General features: G+C 42.5%; 1 protein-coding gene across 3 annotated transcripts in view; it reads left to right on the top strand.

Annotated features, from left to right (window-relative positions):
• Positions 1 to 16,203, top strand: part of KCNU1 (potassium calcium-activated channel subfamily U member 1) — a 212,969-nt gene that overhangs the window by 41,413 nt on the left and 155,353 nt on the right. For all 3 annotated transcript variants that reach the window (XM_083184484.1, XM_083184483.1, XM_083184485.1), the window contains 4 exons: positions 8,494 to 8,585; positions 9,952 to 10,062; positions 11,070 to 11,172; positions 13,471 to 13,553. In XM_083184484.1, the coding sequence (XP_083040610.1) occupies positions 8,494 to 8,585; positions 9,952 to 10,062; positions 11,070 to 11,172; positions 13,471 to 13,553 (389 nt within the window). The remainder of the gene's footprint in view (positions 1 to 8,493; positions 8,586 to 9,951; positions 10,063 to 11,069; positions 11,173 to 13,470; positions 13,554 to 16,203) is intronic.

Genomic DNA, 16,203 nt, shown 5'->3' with positions numbered 1-16,203 from the left:
AGAATGCAACATTAACATACAATAAATATCATCCAGATGAAATGCTCAAACACCAATGGAGCAAAAAACATCCAGGGTGAATACAGCAAATAAGTTAAATGAAGATAACATACTTTTAAGATGGATCATCAGCGTTTCAATATAGCCAATACCTCAGCCCTGGAGGATCAGGAGACAGCTACACTCCAGTGCTGTCTGGGCCAGGCTTATATACCTAAATGAGTTATCGATAAAGGGGGTTGTTTTGGCGCCGATTTTCAAATCAGCGTGATGCGTCTATGCACTTCCGGTAAAACCGGAAGTGCGTAACCCGGAAGTGACCCCGGTGAAACGCATCAATGAGCCGCACATTGGCCGGAAATATCGGCAATGTGTTGAGGCTCGGAGCTATATAGAGCTGTAGAACGAGCAGGCAGCTAGCTGACAGATAGCGTGTCAGCTCAAGTGTATTCTACACTGCAGTAGTGGAGAGTTAGCATTATCGTGTCAAATAAAGAAAAAAATGGCCGCTAGATGGACCGCAGGTGGAACGCATAGCTTACTAGCGCCACCTGGCTGACATATGCAGTATCTATATTACAGTCTTAATAAGGGGAAAAAGAATACACTGATATTAAGCCTGCTAAAAATAAGGTAAAGCCTGACCGGGAATCTGACAAACAATACAATATGGTCATACCCCACTATCTGAATTTATATTTAATGGGCATAAGTGGCAATATTAATAATGAAAGATCATTATATAGAAAACATTTTTTGTAAAAATTATTTTATGCTTTTTTACTTTTTAAAAAAAAAAAAATTAAATTTTTATATATATTTTTTGGGATATACATAATTTTAGTGGAGATCTACATTTATGACATTATTAATAAAGGCATAATGGTCGTGGGGTTGCATATAGGATCTCGTCAGGAAAAGTGTCGAACGATCGGTCACATAGATATAACCCAATGGTGTTGGACTGGTCAAACTCAAATTATGAAGCTAATGGATGGTAACAGGTATCCCACATTAGTGGGTGGCCACTGCACAGTAGGTTGGTGAATGGGTCACATGCTAAATGAAGCATGCATGAAAACATTAAATGCAATATATACAGCCAATGACATACTGACATAAGGTTAATGTCCCAGAGAGGGGGCTCAAGCGGACAACAACAGAATGGTGATTAAGGTGTCTTGAGAAAAATGGCTAAGGGGTTATTTTCATTAAGTCCGCGTGGGGACAGGGTTCCCAATTGGTGTATCCATCTACATTCAGACTTTCTGAGGAGTAGTCCACGGTCACCTCCCCTGGGTGGGGGGGGAACCCAATCTATTAGACGGCACCGAAGTGTGGCTATTTGGTGCCCTGCGGCAAGGAAGTGTCTGGGAATTGGAAGTTCGGCCTTTCCTGATTCGATTGCTGTTCGGATGGAGTTTCGATGGTTGGCCATCCTCTCACGAAACTTCCGCGTCGTCATCCCTACATATGCCAGCCCACATGGGCAGTTTAAAAGGTAAATGACATGGTCCATCTGGCAATGTAAGCGATATCGTATCTTGATGGCTCTTCCTGAATGGGGGTGTGGAAAAGTGGGGCCTTGGACCATACTGCTGCAAGTTGTACAGCCCGCACACTTGAAACAACCTGGACGTTTCGTGTAGAGCCAAGTGGTTTTCTGTTCGGCATTGTAATTGAGGGTAGGCCGCATTAATATTTGTTTCAGGTTAGGGCCTTTTTTTGTAAGCTAACATGGGTGCCCTCTGATGCTGTAGTTTCAATGCGGGATCAGAAACCACTATCGGCCAATGTCTCTTGATGGTTCCATGAATAGCCTTTGATGTATGATTGAAAGTATTCACGTAGATCATCCTTTGATCGGTTTTAGGTCTGGTGTCTTGGTTGGCCGATGTCTATTTCCTACAGATGTTTTTTCTGGCCTTTTGGAGACAACGTTTAAGAGTAATGGTTGCATATCCTCTCTCAGTAAATCTTGTGGTCATTTCTTGTATTTGTTGCTCCATGGTTATCTGATTGGAGTTGTTTCTGATAACCCTCATGTATTGCGATATGGGCAAATTTTCCTTTAATGCAGGGGGATGTTGGCTTGTGGTAACCAATAATGTGTTCCGGTCAGTCTCTTTCCGGAATAGACATACTTCAATTTTGTTGTTATGTAAGGATACTTTAATATCAAGAAAGTTGACACTATGAGTGTCTATTGTATGGGTGAATTTAATTGGGCTTTCCAAGTTGTTTAGGTCGGAGACCATGGAGTCAAAGCCTTCAGAGGGACCGTCCCATATCACAAACACGTCGTCTATATATCGTTTGTAGAAGACGATGGATTCCGAGTATTTTGGTAAGATGTGTGACAACTCATAATCGTACATATAAAGTCCCGCGTATGAAGGGGCTAAGTTAGAGCCCATAGCGGTCCCGGAAATTTGGACGTAGTAGGTGTTGTTATACATAAAATGATTGCATGTAAGGATAAGGTGTGCCAACTGAACCAAGAACTCTGTTGGTGGTTCCAATTGTGCCCTTAGATCAAGCATTCTCCGCAAGACAGACAGACCTTCGTTGTGGGGGATAACCGTATATAAAGAGCATACGTCCATGGTTGCCAGTTTCACTGTACCGGTGATGTTCACTTGAAGTGCTTTATCAATGAAATCCGATGTGTCTCGGATATACGTGCTACTGGAGGTCATTAAAGGTTGGAGCTGATGGTCTAGGAAGATTGCCAGTGGTTGCAATAATGATGAACGAGCGGAAATTATGGGTCGGCCCGGTGGGTTTGTACTGGATTTATGTATCTTGGGGAGGGTGTAAATAATCGGACAAACCGGAAATTGTACACTGAGAAAATTAAATTGCTCTTTGGTGAGCCATTTGGAATTGAGTCCTTGTTGTAAAATCAAGTCAACCTGCCTCTTGAAGTCAGGGATGGGGTTTCCACTGAGACGTCTGTATGTGCCAACATCGGATAGTTGACGTTTTATTTCAAGGTCGTATTCTTCCCAATCCTGTATGACCACAGCACCCCCTTTATCCGCTTGGCGGACAACTATGCTGGCATCGAGTTTTAAATCTATAAGGGCTTTTCTCTCACCTGGTGTAAGGTTGTCAAAATTAGGTTTTGTTGGAGCATTCGCTATTTCTTGTTCCAGCAGTCTTGAAAATGTTTTTATACTTGCGTTGGTTGATACAGGGTCATATGTGGACGGTGGACGAAAGGTCTTAGCAGGTTCACTGGCAGGCATATCCTTAAATTGCTCATGTAGTCTAAGCTTTCGACTGAACTTAAATAAATCGACTGAGGCTAAGAAGGAGTCATGCGGATGGGTGGGAACAAAAGACAGGCCCCTACTGAGTAACGATATCATGTCAGTGGATAGTGTCTTTATAGACAAATTGAAAACTAATTCTGAATTGGTTTTCGATTGCGTTTGCCTAAATCGACCACTTCTTGGATGAGGCCTGCGCCTCTCCCTCTTCTGGGTTTTGGTGGCTGAGTAGTTTTGCTTGTGCCTTCGCCTAAAAAATCATGTGTAGCGCTGGACTGGTCAGTATCGGATGCAGACGTTAACGAACCTGTGTGAAGATTATAGGGATTTCTGGGTTGTCTCTTATTCCGGTATGGTCGTTGGGGGCGTCTAGTATTGGAATCTCCAGAGAGCCACCTGTAGACGGTGTGGTTCTGATAGTCTGCTGTCACTACCGCCAATTTATTTCTTTTGAACGATACCAGTTCCCTTTTATAATTATCTACCTGTATTCGAAGTTTGTCAATAAGATTACAGGATTTTTCACTTTTGATGGTAGCTAGATGTTCAACGCCAAAGTCCTCTATGGTTTTCTTGACCTTTCTTAATTCAGTTCCAACTTCTTCGACTACCAGGAGCATTAAGTCAAGGGAACATTTATTAAGCACCCCGCACCACCGGCTACAAAACGTTGGATTATTGCGGCCTAGTGTGGGGATGTTGGGTACCCTAAATCCCCTAGGTATATATTTTTTTCTGTGGTACTCCGAAAGAAAGTGGCCGTGAAGTGAGAGATCTGTTTCTCTTTTTCTGAGTTTCAATAGACGCTCATATAGATCAATCGGGGACTCGGTTGGAAGGACGTCAAAGTCTATTTGATCAAATAACACTTTATCCGCGTCATCGTCGGTAAGCGAAACTATTCCAGTCTCAGCTTGATTAAGTAGGTTGTCATCAAGAAAACCCAATCCACCGGCAGCCATTCCTCTTGAATGTGATGGTTTGTGACAGATGTTTTTTTATCACAATATGTGTAGTCGTTGGACACTTTAATGTGTGACAGGCACCAGGGTAAAGGTGTGTCCGGATCCTTGTAGTTGGGTCTGATGATTTGTGGGTGACAGGTCAGGAGATGTATAAGATTTGTGGAAATCAATAACATCCCATATGTAGAAGCAAAGAGGACCGCACTTTCACTGTCAATGTAGTAACTTCAGGGGTGTTCAAAGGGGGTTAGACGTGGATCAACACGTGCCCCAAATCTAATCCAAAGGATCCCTCCCTTTTTGGGGGGGAATTGAACACTCGCCTCAATATAGCAATTGAATAAAGTCACTGGTGTTGGTAACAATAATATAAATAGTTTATTCCAGAAAAGACATTTCCATCATTGCCCCGACGTTTCGGTCCACATACGGACCTTCCTCAAGGAGCCTAGAATGCAACATTAACATACAATAAATATCATCCAGATGAAATGCTCAAACACCAATGGAGCAAAAAACATCCAGGGTGAATACAGCAAATAAGTTAAATGAAGATAACATACTTTTAAGATGGATCATCAGCGTTTCAATATAGCCAATACCTCAGCCCTGGAGGATCATACGCGGGACTTTATATGTACGATTATGAGTTGTCACACATCTTACCAAAATACTCGGAATCCATCGTCTTCTACAAACGATATATAGACGACGTGTTTGTGATATGGGACGGTCCCTCTGAAGGCTTTGACTCCATGGTCTCCGACCTAAACAACTTGGAAAGCCCAATTAAATTCACCCATACAATAGACACTCATAGTGTCAACTTTCTTGATATTAAAGTATCCTTACATAACAACAAAATTGAAGTATGTCTATTCCGGAAAGAGACTGACCGGAACACATTATTGGTTACCACAAGCCAACATCCCCCTGCATTAAAGGAAAATTTGCCCATATCGCAATACATGAGGGTTATCAGAAACAACTCCAATCAGATAACCATGGAGCAACAAATACAAGAAATGACCACACGATTTACTGAGAGAGGATATGCAACCATTACTCTTAAACGTTGTCTCCAAAAGGCCAGAAAAAACATCTGTAGGAAACAGACATCGGCCAACCAAGACACCAGACCTAAAACCGATCAAAGGATGATCTACGTGAATACTTTCAATCATACATCAAAGGCTATTCATGGAAGCATCAAGAGACATTGGCCGATAGTGGCTTCTGATCCCGCATTGAAACTACAGCATCAGAGGGCACCCATGTTAGCTTACAAAAAAGGCCCTAACCTGAAACAAATATTAATGCGGCCTACCCTCAATCCCAATGCCGAACAGAAAACCACTTGGCTCTACACGAAACGTCCAGGTTGTTTCAAGTGTGCGGGCTGTACAACTTGCAGCAGTATGGTCCAAGGCCCCACTTTTCCACACCCCCATTCAGGAAGAGCCATCAAGATACGATATCGCTTACATTGCCAGATGGACCATGTCATTTACCTTTTAAACTGCCCATGTGGGCTGGCATATGTAGGGATGACGACGCGGAAGTTTCGTGAGAGGATGGCCAACCATCGAAACTCCATCAGAACAGCAATCGAATCAGGAAAGGCCGAACTTCAAATTCCCAGACACTTCCTTGCCGCAGGGCACCAAATAGCCACACTTCGGTGCCGTCTAATAGATTGGGTTCCCCCCCCACCCAGGGGAGGGGACCGTGGACTACTCCTCAGAAAGTCTGAATGTAGATGGATACACCAATTGGGAACCCTGTCCCCACGCGGACTTAATGAAAATAACCCCTTAGCCATTTTTTTCAAGACACCTTAATCACCATTCTGTTGTTGTCCGCTTGAGCCCCCTCTCTGGGACATTAACCTTATGTCAGTATGTCATTGGCTGTATATATTGCATTTAATGTTTTCATGCATGCTTCATTTAGCATGTGACCCATTCACCAACCTACTGTGCGGTGGCCACCCACTAATGTGGGATACCTGTTACCATCCATTAGCTTCATAATTTGAGTTTGACCAGTCCAACACCATTGGGTTATATCTATGTGACCGATCGTTCGACACTTTTCCTGACGAGATCCTATATGCAACCCCACGACCATTATGCCTTTATTAATAATGTCATAAATGTAGATCTCCACTAAAATTATGTATATCCCAAAAAATATATATAAAAATTTTAATTTTTTTTAAAAAAAAAGTAAAAAAGCATAAAATAATTTTAACAAAAAATGTTTTCTATATAATGATCTTTCATTATTAATATTGCCACTTATGCCCATTAAATATAAATTCAGATAGTGGGGTATGACCATATTGTATTGTTTGTCAGATTCCCGGTCAGGCTTTACCTTATTTTTAGCAGGCTTAATATCAGTGTATTCTTTTTCCCCTTATTAAGACTGTAATATAGATACTGCATATGTCAGCCAGGTGGCGCTAGTAAGCTATGCGTTCCACCTGCGGTCCATCTAGCGGCCATTTTTTTCTTTATTTGACACGATAATGCTAACTCTCCACTACTGCAGTGTAGAATACACTTGAGCTGACACGCTATCTGTCAGCTAGCTGCCTGCTCGTTCTACAGCTCTATATAGCTCCGAGCCTCAACACATTGCCGATATTTCCGGCCAATGTGCGGCTCATTGATGCGTTCCACCGGGGTCACTTCCGGGTTACGCACTTCCGGTTTTACCGGAAGTGCATAGACGCATCGCGCTGATTTGAAAATCGGCGCCAAAACAACCCCCTTTATCGATAACTCATTTAGGTATATAAGCCTGGCCCAGACAGCACTGGAGTGTAGCTGTCTCCTGATCCTCCAGGGCTGAGGTATTGGCTATATTGAAACGCTGATGATCCATCTTAAAAGTATGTTATCTTCATTTAACTTATTTGCTGTATTCACCCTGGATGTTTTTTGCTCCATTGGTGTTTGAGCATTTCATCTGGATGATATTTATTGTATGTTAATGTTGCATTCTAGGCTCCTTGAGGAAGGTCCGTATGTGGACCGAAACGTCGGGGCAATGATGGAAATGTCTTTTCTGGAATAAACTATTTATATTATTGTTACCAACACCAGTGACTTTATTCAATTGCTATATTGAGGCGAGTGTTCAATTCCCCCCCCAAAAAGGGAGGGATCCTTTGGATTAGATTTGGGGCACGTGTTGATCCACGTCTAACCCCCTTTGAACACCCCTGAAGTTACTACATTGACAGTGAGAGTGCGGTCCTCTTTGCTTCTATATATATATATATATATATATATCTCGTAGAGCGGCCCGGCACTCGCTCCCCGAGGTCATCCGCCCTGGTGCCTGTCCTGGTGTAGGTGTAGCAGGTAAAGAAAGACTGGCACTACTGGGTCTTGGTGCAATAGTATATTTAAAGCATGGAAACAACCAACCAATGTTTCGGGGCAGCGCCCCTTTGTCAAGGTGTAGGTGAGAACCGGTGTAGGTGAGAACGGTTCTAACCTACACCTTGACAAAGGGGTAGTAAATATACTATTGCACCAAGACCCAGGAGTGCCAGTCTTTCTTTACCTGATATATATATATATATATATATATATATATATATATATATATACAGAAGTATGTTGTGAAACCTCAGTCTGGAGAGTGGACTCCTTCTGTACCCATGTTTACATTGGATATTCTTTCTAACCAAAAGGATATTTTTTTAGTGAACACCCCAGCACAAATGGATATGAATTGAGTGTCGTCCGCTACTCACTGCTCCTTCTTAGTAGTGACGTCGTGGCCTAGCGACGTCACTACTAAGAAGGAGCAGCTATTGTTCACCGGCTCCGTATCTCTGGTGCCCTGCACCTTGTCTATGCTGTATGTACTGCGGTTGTCGATACCGCTTATTCTGGTACGTCTACCCTATCCCTGTTTTAATGTTCATTTTCACCTGAATAAATACAATTTTAAAAATGCTTACTGCACTATGAAGCGCCTGTTTTCAAAATTCTTATATATATATATATATATATATATATATATATATATATATATATATATATATATATATATATTCTGTCTGTATGTATATAATATTGTATATGTATGTTTTTCCGGCTCCACCTCCCATCTAGCTCATTAGTGACTATGGTGCTGCCCACGTTAGAACTACATGTAAGGAACAAGATCATTGTCTTTCTATGTTTGTTCTGCGGAGTTATTTATTACATTGCATGTACTTTACCTCGTAGGTTCTGTTTGCCAGTCAAGTTCCTGAAATAGTGGATATTGTAACAAGCCATAAAAAGTACAGTGGATTTCATGTGGTTGCAGGTGGAAGAAAGTAAGTCTACCTGCAAATTAGCCATGAGAGAAATTGTATTACTATCGTATTTTATTTAACTTTTTTCAGTGCCAAGATATTGAGATAAGAGATATTGAACTAATCCCCTTAAAAATGCCAGCGTCGCTCCCATTTGTAATATCATTTTTTTTTTTAAATGTTTCCTATATAAGGTAAATATTGCAGGTCATTCTAATAAATAAAAATGTTTGCTTGGCAATTTTCACACTTATTTGGACATATTCACTTGGCACTAAAAAGGTTAAACTCTGTAGACCTATTTATTACTATACCCCACCCCACCGCTGTGACAAATATGATATTTTTTTATAACCAGAAAAAAATCAATGCTCTCATTTACAAGTGAAATATCTCCGATGCTGCCCTTGACCACCTACAATTCCTTTACCATTTTGCCAGTCCAATATCTGTTGTTCAACAGGTGTGTGAGTCGACTTGCCATATGCACAGTGGAACTAAAGCCATACATGAGCATCACTAGTTTAAAAATCTTTATTCTATATTTTTAATGAAGTTGTTTTTTCAAACACTCACAAACACAGCAGTATAATATACTAGAAAAGGGACCTGCCCCATGCTCTGACTGACTGTTGAATATAATATCTCCCCATCTCCATTGCTCTTTCCTGACCTCTTTCACAGTTCCACTTCCATCCATCAGCCACACCTCTTTTCTCCATCCCAGCATCCTCCCCTCTTCTGTCCCACCTGCCACTTTTCCATGCTTACTTTGTTCCTGGTGGCCTGCAGGGCCCTCTTCTGTGGTGCTAGGCCTGTCTAGTCTCCTTAGCAGTACTGGCTATTGAGTAGGCTCCACGCACTCCAGCTCACACTGATGGGACAAACCTTGGCAAATTATATAGATAGATAGATAGATAGATAATATATTGTAAACCTTTATGCATCTGCAGATTTTATTACGTTTAGGATATAAAAGTGTTGTTAATTATTGAATATAAAATCTCAAACATTTTAACAATTCCTTTTTAAACTCTGTTGCATTAAAATAATTAAAGTATAAAGTCATTTTAATCCTAAGGCAGAGGGTGGTAACAGTAATGGTGTAAAAATCTTGATTCCCTGATCCTGACAGGTATCCCGGAATTGATACTTTTTTTTTACATGCTAGATATCCCTGATCCCCCTATCACTGCCCGATGATGGGCGCATCTGGTCGGCAGGACGGTGGTGCCGGTGGGTTGGGGGAATGGAGGATCACCCCCTGAGGGTGTATGGGCCCCATAAGTACATAGATCACATGCTCTCTTATAAAATCAGGTGTCAGACAATAGTTTCAGATTATGTTATTTCCATTGAACTGTCCCTGTATTCTCATTTTCCCCAGGCATGTTGTTGTGGTTGGGCACATTACCATTGACAGTGTGACTTCATTCATCAGAGAATTTTTGCATGAAGATCGAGGGGAGAGCACTACAGATGTTCTCTTTATTGGGGAGTGAGTATATTTTAAAATATGTTCCATTCAGTAAATGTAAATCTGTCCTCATCTTTTGTTCATTTGCGAAGTGAATGAAATAGACGTGCTTTGATTCAGAGGTATGTGCACTGCTGATGTGCGCGCTGTAGGATGTACTGTACTGTAGTTTTCATTACTGCATGTCATTTGCACAGTGCATACAGTACTTCCAGTGTCCATTCAGAGTTTCAGCTGCAATTTCAGGTGCACACAGTGAGAAGGTCAAAGGTGTTGGTAATCGGCGGGGAGGTGGCGGGGACCCGGGGGGAGCTCCAGCAGAAGGGGACAAGTCCAAGTCCCCATTAATGTCCTGCATGCTGGGACTTGTAGTTCGCCAAATCCCAGCATGCGGGGGAGGCCTGCTGGGACTTGTAGTTCACCTGCAAAAAGCAATTTTTTATTATGGACTGGTTCAAGAGTCCGGGCTGCTTTCAGAAATATGGGGGACCCCTACACTTTTTGTCCCCTGTATTTTTTCGAACCATGTCAGGCTTCATTAGCCCAGGGCTGGTTATGCTCAGGAGGGGGGACCCCATGCCAAAATGTGCGATTTTTTTTTTGCGCAATTCACATCCTATTAAATGTGCGATTTTCAGAAAATGTGCAAATTCTGACTTTTAAAAAAAAAATCGCAAAAGTCTAAAAGTCGCACTCTATTAAATATTGCCCATTAAGTCAGTGTAAGCAGTCAAAATCTAGTCAAATTACTTATCATGTGACTGCAAATTGCTCTGTACATACAGAACGAGCGATTTCGATTGAGATCTCGCATTCTGAACCACTACCCTGTCCTTTTTTTGGGGGGCACAAATCAAATCACTGCATATGTATGTGGTCTCCATGGGCGATCTGGACACAGGGAATTCACCTACCCTAAATAGCTTAGCAAAATCGCTTAGCATACATCTCTCTACGTGTTTATGCCCCTTTACATCCGTGTTCAAAGTTCCAGATCCTCCAACATATGGTCTTTCTTTTTATTTTAGAATCCTACCCACTCTTGATTTAGAAGCTTTGTTAAAATGCAACATTCAAACCACATTTTTCCATGGATCTGTACTGAACTACAAAGACTTGGTCAGAGTCAAGGTGAGACTTCCATTTGTGAGTTATGTTAAATAATGAGAGTGTAGATAGAAAGACCTACTGTATTCTCCCATTCCCCTCACTGATTGCATCAGTTGTCCTCACACAGGGTATACTGACTGAAGTACTGACATGGCATATTTTATTTTACAGTTTTATAGTTCTGTGAACAGTGTCAAATTGGAATGGGATCATTAGATAGACATACATTAGGTCTCCAAGCATTCCAAGATACTGAAGGTCGACATGACTGAAGGTTCCCCATGTCAACATAATGCTTGTGTCAACTTAACGACCATGTCCACCTAATTCATGTCGACCTTCATGCATGTCAACCTTCAATGGTTGACCTAACACTTGGTGATTTTGTGACCGTATCCCATTAAAATAATCTGTCGTCTATTTAACCCCTAAAAAAAGAACTAAGCACTTCTAAAAACCAGCACAACATTTACCTTTTTATATATACTTTATTCAATTAGTTTACTTGGTTTTCTTTAGACATTGTGGGGTCAATTTACTAAGAAGAGTTCTATTGACGATGGAATGTTGCCCATATTTATTTAGCACCTTTCAGAAGATAATTTTCAATGGAGCATACTCTGTTTTCAAATTGGAAAAAAATAAATGGAAACATTGACAAAGAAACATCGCTCTTATTAATCGCTGTTTAGGCTTAAGTGCTACAACATACTGAAGCCAGAAAGCAACTGTATTTCAGAGGGCCACTGGATTGCCAGCTAGGAGATAGTGATCTCCCCGCTGCCTCCCCCCCCCGCTGTCGCCAACGGTCCCCCTCACCGCCCGACCCCCCCCCCCCCCCCCAAACTGAAGCGGAGATGGGCAGGGAGACGCTGCCCAGTCTATCGCCAGCGCACGCCAGAGAGGAGTCTCTGGCGAGCGCCGGGCAAAGATAAAGCCGGCTCCATCTGTAGGTAATTAATGGAAAGCACCAGCTATGTGATCAGATTTTCCTATTTTATAAGCGTTATTGGTGATACTCAATGGGTGGTCATCATTAAACCCCACCACTAATTGCCGGACAGAGATATTCAATAAGAATTTAATGCCATTTTTTTTGAGTCCTGGCAGACAGACTATACCCCTCAGCTTAGTCCTTGGAAAACCCCATAAAAGTAGGTCATGCTTGGAAAACACACCTTGATTGCACAGTTTATGCAGCATCCTTGGGTTTCTGCATGTGAATCAATATTCTTATATACAGTATATATAGCATCTCCCTGCCCTGTACCATGAGGAGTTCTGCTGTCAATTAGCCCCAGGGGGAACCCCATAGCTAACTGAATACTCCCCAATGTATCTCTACAATATCCTCTCTACTTTATACTCATCTACTCATCATCCTTTAATTACTGCAGACATAGTTGAAATTTAAAATTTTCACCTACTTTTGTAGAAAAGAAATATCAGGGCCAGTGACATTTTAAAGGTCATGCAGGAGATATCTCTGATACAGTTTCTCCTGCTTACCTTTTTGTCCCGAACTGGCCCGTTGTCCCCATACCCTAGTATGCCAATACACTAGTATGGGGTTCTTCATTCAAATTTTCAAAGTTTGTTTGCAGGAACATTTTCCGTATTTTACAGGGTTGTGCAGGGGATCCATTTGATTCCTCCGCTCTTTGGCTTCTCCTGCCCACAGTCACACATGCACAGTAGCACTGCTATGTCAGACTTGGCAGTGCATAGTTCCACCGCTACGTAACTAGAGGAGAAAGTTATCGTGGGCATAGCTTCACCTGTGCACACACTGGAACAGCAATTCATTTCTCAGGTCATTTTGTATACTCTGCTGCTACTTGCAGGGAATTGGATACATAATTATTGGGGCCACCCATCTCCTAATAATTAACATGATGAAGGCGCCCTAGTCTTACAGCACAAGTTTTATTTCTATAAATTACATCTTAGTGCTGTGATAATGCATGTCAACACATGCCACAACACCGCCAGTGGCTTTGCATGCTCGAATGGAGTAATACTTAAATTGCTCCACCGGATGCCATCTCGTTGCCGATGCCATGCAAAACACCTGAACTCCCCCCATAAAGGTGAGGAGAAGCATTGGCCCATTATAAAGTGGACGTATAATATTAATTATCACTTGCACAAGTAAAGGCATAGGTTTCATTTATTTAGCACACATTTAGTAAATATGCAGAATGTGGGTGACGGGTGCAGAATTCACACAACAACAACATTCTTATTCTATGAGTGATGAGGGATAATAAAAACGTTCTTCTCCATAAAAAAACGTTCTTCTCCATATCATACTAACAGATGGAGAACGTGGATGCTGTCCTGGTGTTCGCTAACAGATGTTGTTCAAACCCAGAACTTGAAGATGCCACAAACATCAGGAGGTAAGACTCCCTTCTCCTCCTATAGATGTCTGTATATGTGGATTTGTGTCACACAATATTGTAAGTGCAATATGTATAGAATGGCCCATCTCACATTATTATTTACACTCCTAATATAAACGTTCATATACATGGGACAAAATGTATTTTGTTTGTGTTGTTATGATGTTCATACATCTATTATATAGAAAACTTGAAACCTATATTGATATAACTGATGCATAACATGTAAATACTATATTCTAGCAACATTTAAGTATTTGCAGAGATGCATTACCGCAGAGCTAATGCGCCTACAGTGTAAGCATCACTAAACAGTGGGCGTGGTTGGAAGTACACTAGGTAAGAATAGACCGAATGAGATGGGATTTGATTGAACTGGATTTGTCTATTGTGCACTTTGGGGGTGGGACGTGTTTTGTCCCTTGATTTAATGTAAGGGCTTATGTATTTGTACTATTTTTTTCACATTACTTTGACCAGAGAGAGAAGCCACTTAAGGCGGCGCTCATAGAGGTATAATTACTAATACCCCGTTCTCACTGCAAAGCAAATTACAGAGTCTAGCATTTATTTTTTGCAGTGTGAACTGTGTGCATACCCAGATCTTATACACGGGTAAAAGCCTTCTTTTTACCCGTGTTTGAGATCTGGGTATGCAGACACGGGTTGACTCGTTCACACTGCAAAAAAACCTGTGTTAAAAGGCAAATTACTGGGTAGAACTGTTTCAACCGGGAATTTGCCTAGCAGTGAGAATAGGGGTCCGCCGCTGCCGCTCCCGGCATTTAAATGCCGGGTAAATGCCGTGTAGTTCACACATGCCATGTAAACATGGCATTAAGTGTGGGTTTGGAGAAGTGGAGATTTTGGCCATAGGAACCAATCAGATTGTAGTTATTTATCTAGTGCAGTGGTTCCCAACCCTGGTCCTCAAGTACCCCCAACAGGCATACGGTCGTATTGTCGACCACACTTGGTCGACAGTCATTAGGTCGACACTGTTGGGTCGACAGGGGGGAAGGTCAACAGGGTACTAGGTCGACATGGGTCAAGGTCGACAGGTGTTTAAGTCAACATGGGTTAGGTCGACAGGTTTTTTCACTGTTTTTTTGAGCCGACATGTGCCGACAGGCGGTATTTCAAGCCCTACCATCCACTAGGGCAGTGGTTCCCAACCCTGGTCCCAGGGCCGGCGCCACCACTAGGCAGCTCTAGGCATTTGCCTAGGGCGCCGGCACCTGGAGGGCAGCAGTTCGCCCCTCACCCCCAGCACGGAGGGTTAGCGAACTGTGTAAAAAAAACGTGCTGCGCCGGCGTCCCTGCAGTGCTGGAGCGGGCAGGGGTATCCGTGCCGTGGGGGTACCTGCGGCGCTGTCATTGTGTATAAAGCTGGCGGCGGCCGGCGGGGTCCCTGCAGTGAATAGAAAATAAGTAGCGCTATGCGCGCGGCAGCGGAAAGCGCTAGTTATTTTCTATTCACTGCAGGGACCCCGCCGGCCGCCACCAGCTTTATACACAATGTTCAAAGGTTGATGTGTACAAGACACATCTATTGCATTCCAAAGACCTTCCTGCGAACTTGAAAGTAGGTGGATAAAAAGTAACGTCCCTATATTAGGAGAAACGTTCCTCTTCTCCGCCTCAAGGTCTATCAGCAAGTTCCCAAAGCTGGATATACGGATAGAAAGTAACGTCCCTGTATCACCAAGAAAGCTCCTCTTCTCCGCCTCAGTCGAAGTGGGATAGACTTCACCAGTGTGAATTCCTGTCTCACAAATATCGGACAAAGTGTGCACCCTGCACCACACCTTTAGAGTATTTAAAGAGGTACCCTACGTCCCTTATCAGGGATAGGCGTCTCCTTCTCCGAGTTGGTCTTATATCGTCATATACTGGGTTATACCACAATCCCTCTTTTTTCCATATGCATAGCCGAGGGTCAGGATACCATATAGGAATGAAATATAATCGGATATAGTGTAATACAATCTCATTTATTTAAACACACAATAAACTAGTAGGACAAAGAAATGTAAGAACATGTACAAATACTATCGTTGAATAGTAAAAACAGCCGTATGAGGGGATTCAAAGATTACCAGAACAGGTGGAGAACTTGATGGAAAAAAGTTCTCAAACAAGCATGGAGGGTCGGAGTCCCGGAAACTCCTTTACTTCAGGCAAGTCGAACACCCTTAGTAGTTCTGGCAGTCAGGTCCCCAAGACGGTGGTAGAAATCCGACGCGTTTCAACCGCCTGCTGCGGTCTTTATCAAGGATGGAGTAATGGGTTGTCCTTTTCCCTATTTATGAACGTAGGTGGCCAATCAAGGAGGTGTATACACTCGCGCCAAAAACTCCATTGCGAGCGGCGGAAGTTGTCATCACAATTACCGCCCCACTTCCGTCCTCTCGTGTGTGTAGCGCCTATGCCACACTTCCGGTTATTTCTTCAAACGTTACGCTAGTGCCGGAGGTGTCAATGTTGATTCGGCCCCACTTCCGTCCTGTCTCGCGTGTTGCATCTTTGCCACACTTCCGTTCAGACGTTATGCCGATGTCTGGAGATATTCTGTCTATTCCATACTGCATTGATGGCGGAATTTTATGCGGCATATGTGTAGACGAGCTAAAGGTGCCGTCTATAT

Source organism: Crinia signifera, chromosome 4 (genome assembly GCF_055691185.1).
Source record: "Crinia signifera chromosome 4, ASM5569118v1, whole genome shotgun sequence".
Taxonomy (NCBI): Eukaryota; Metazoa; Chordata; class Amphibia; order Anura; family Myobatrachidae; genus Crinia; species Crinia signifera.
This window is presented reverse-complemented; position numbering and strand designations above follow the sequence as displayed.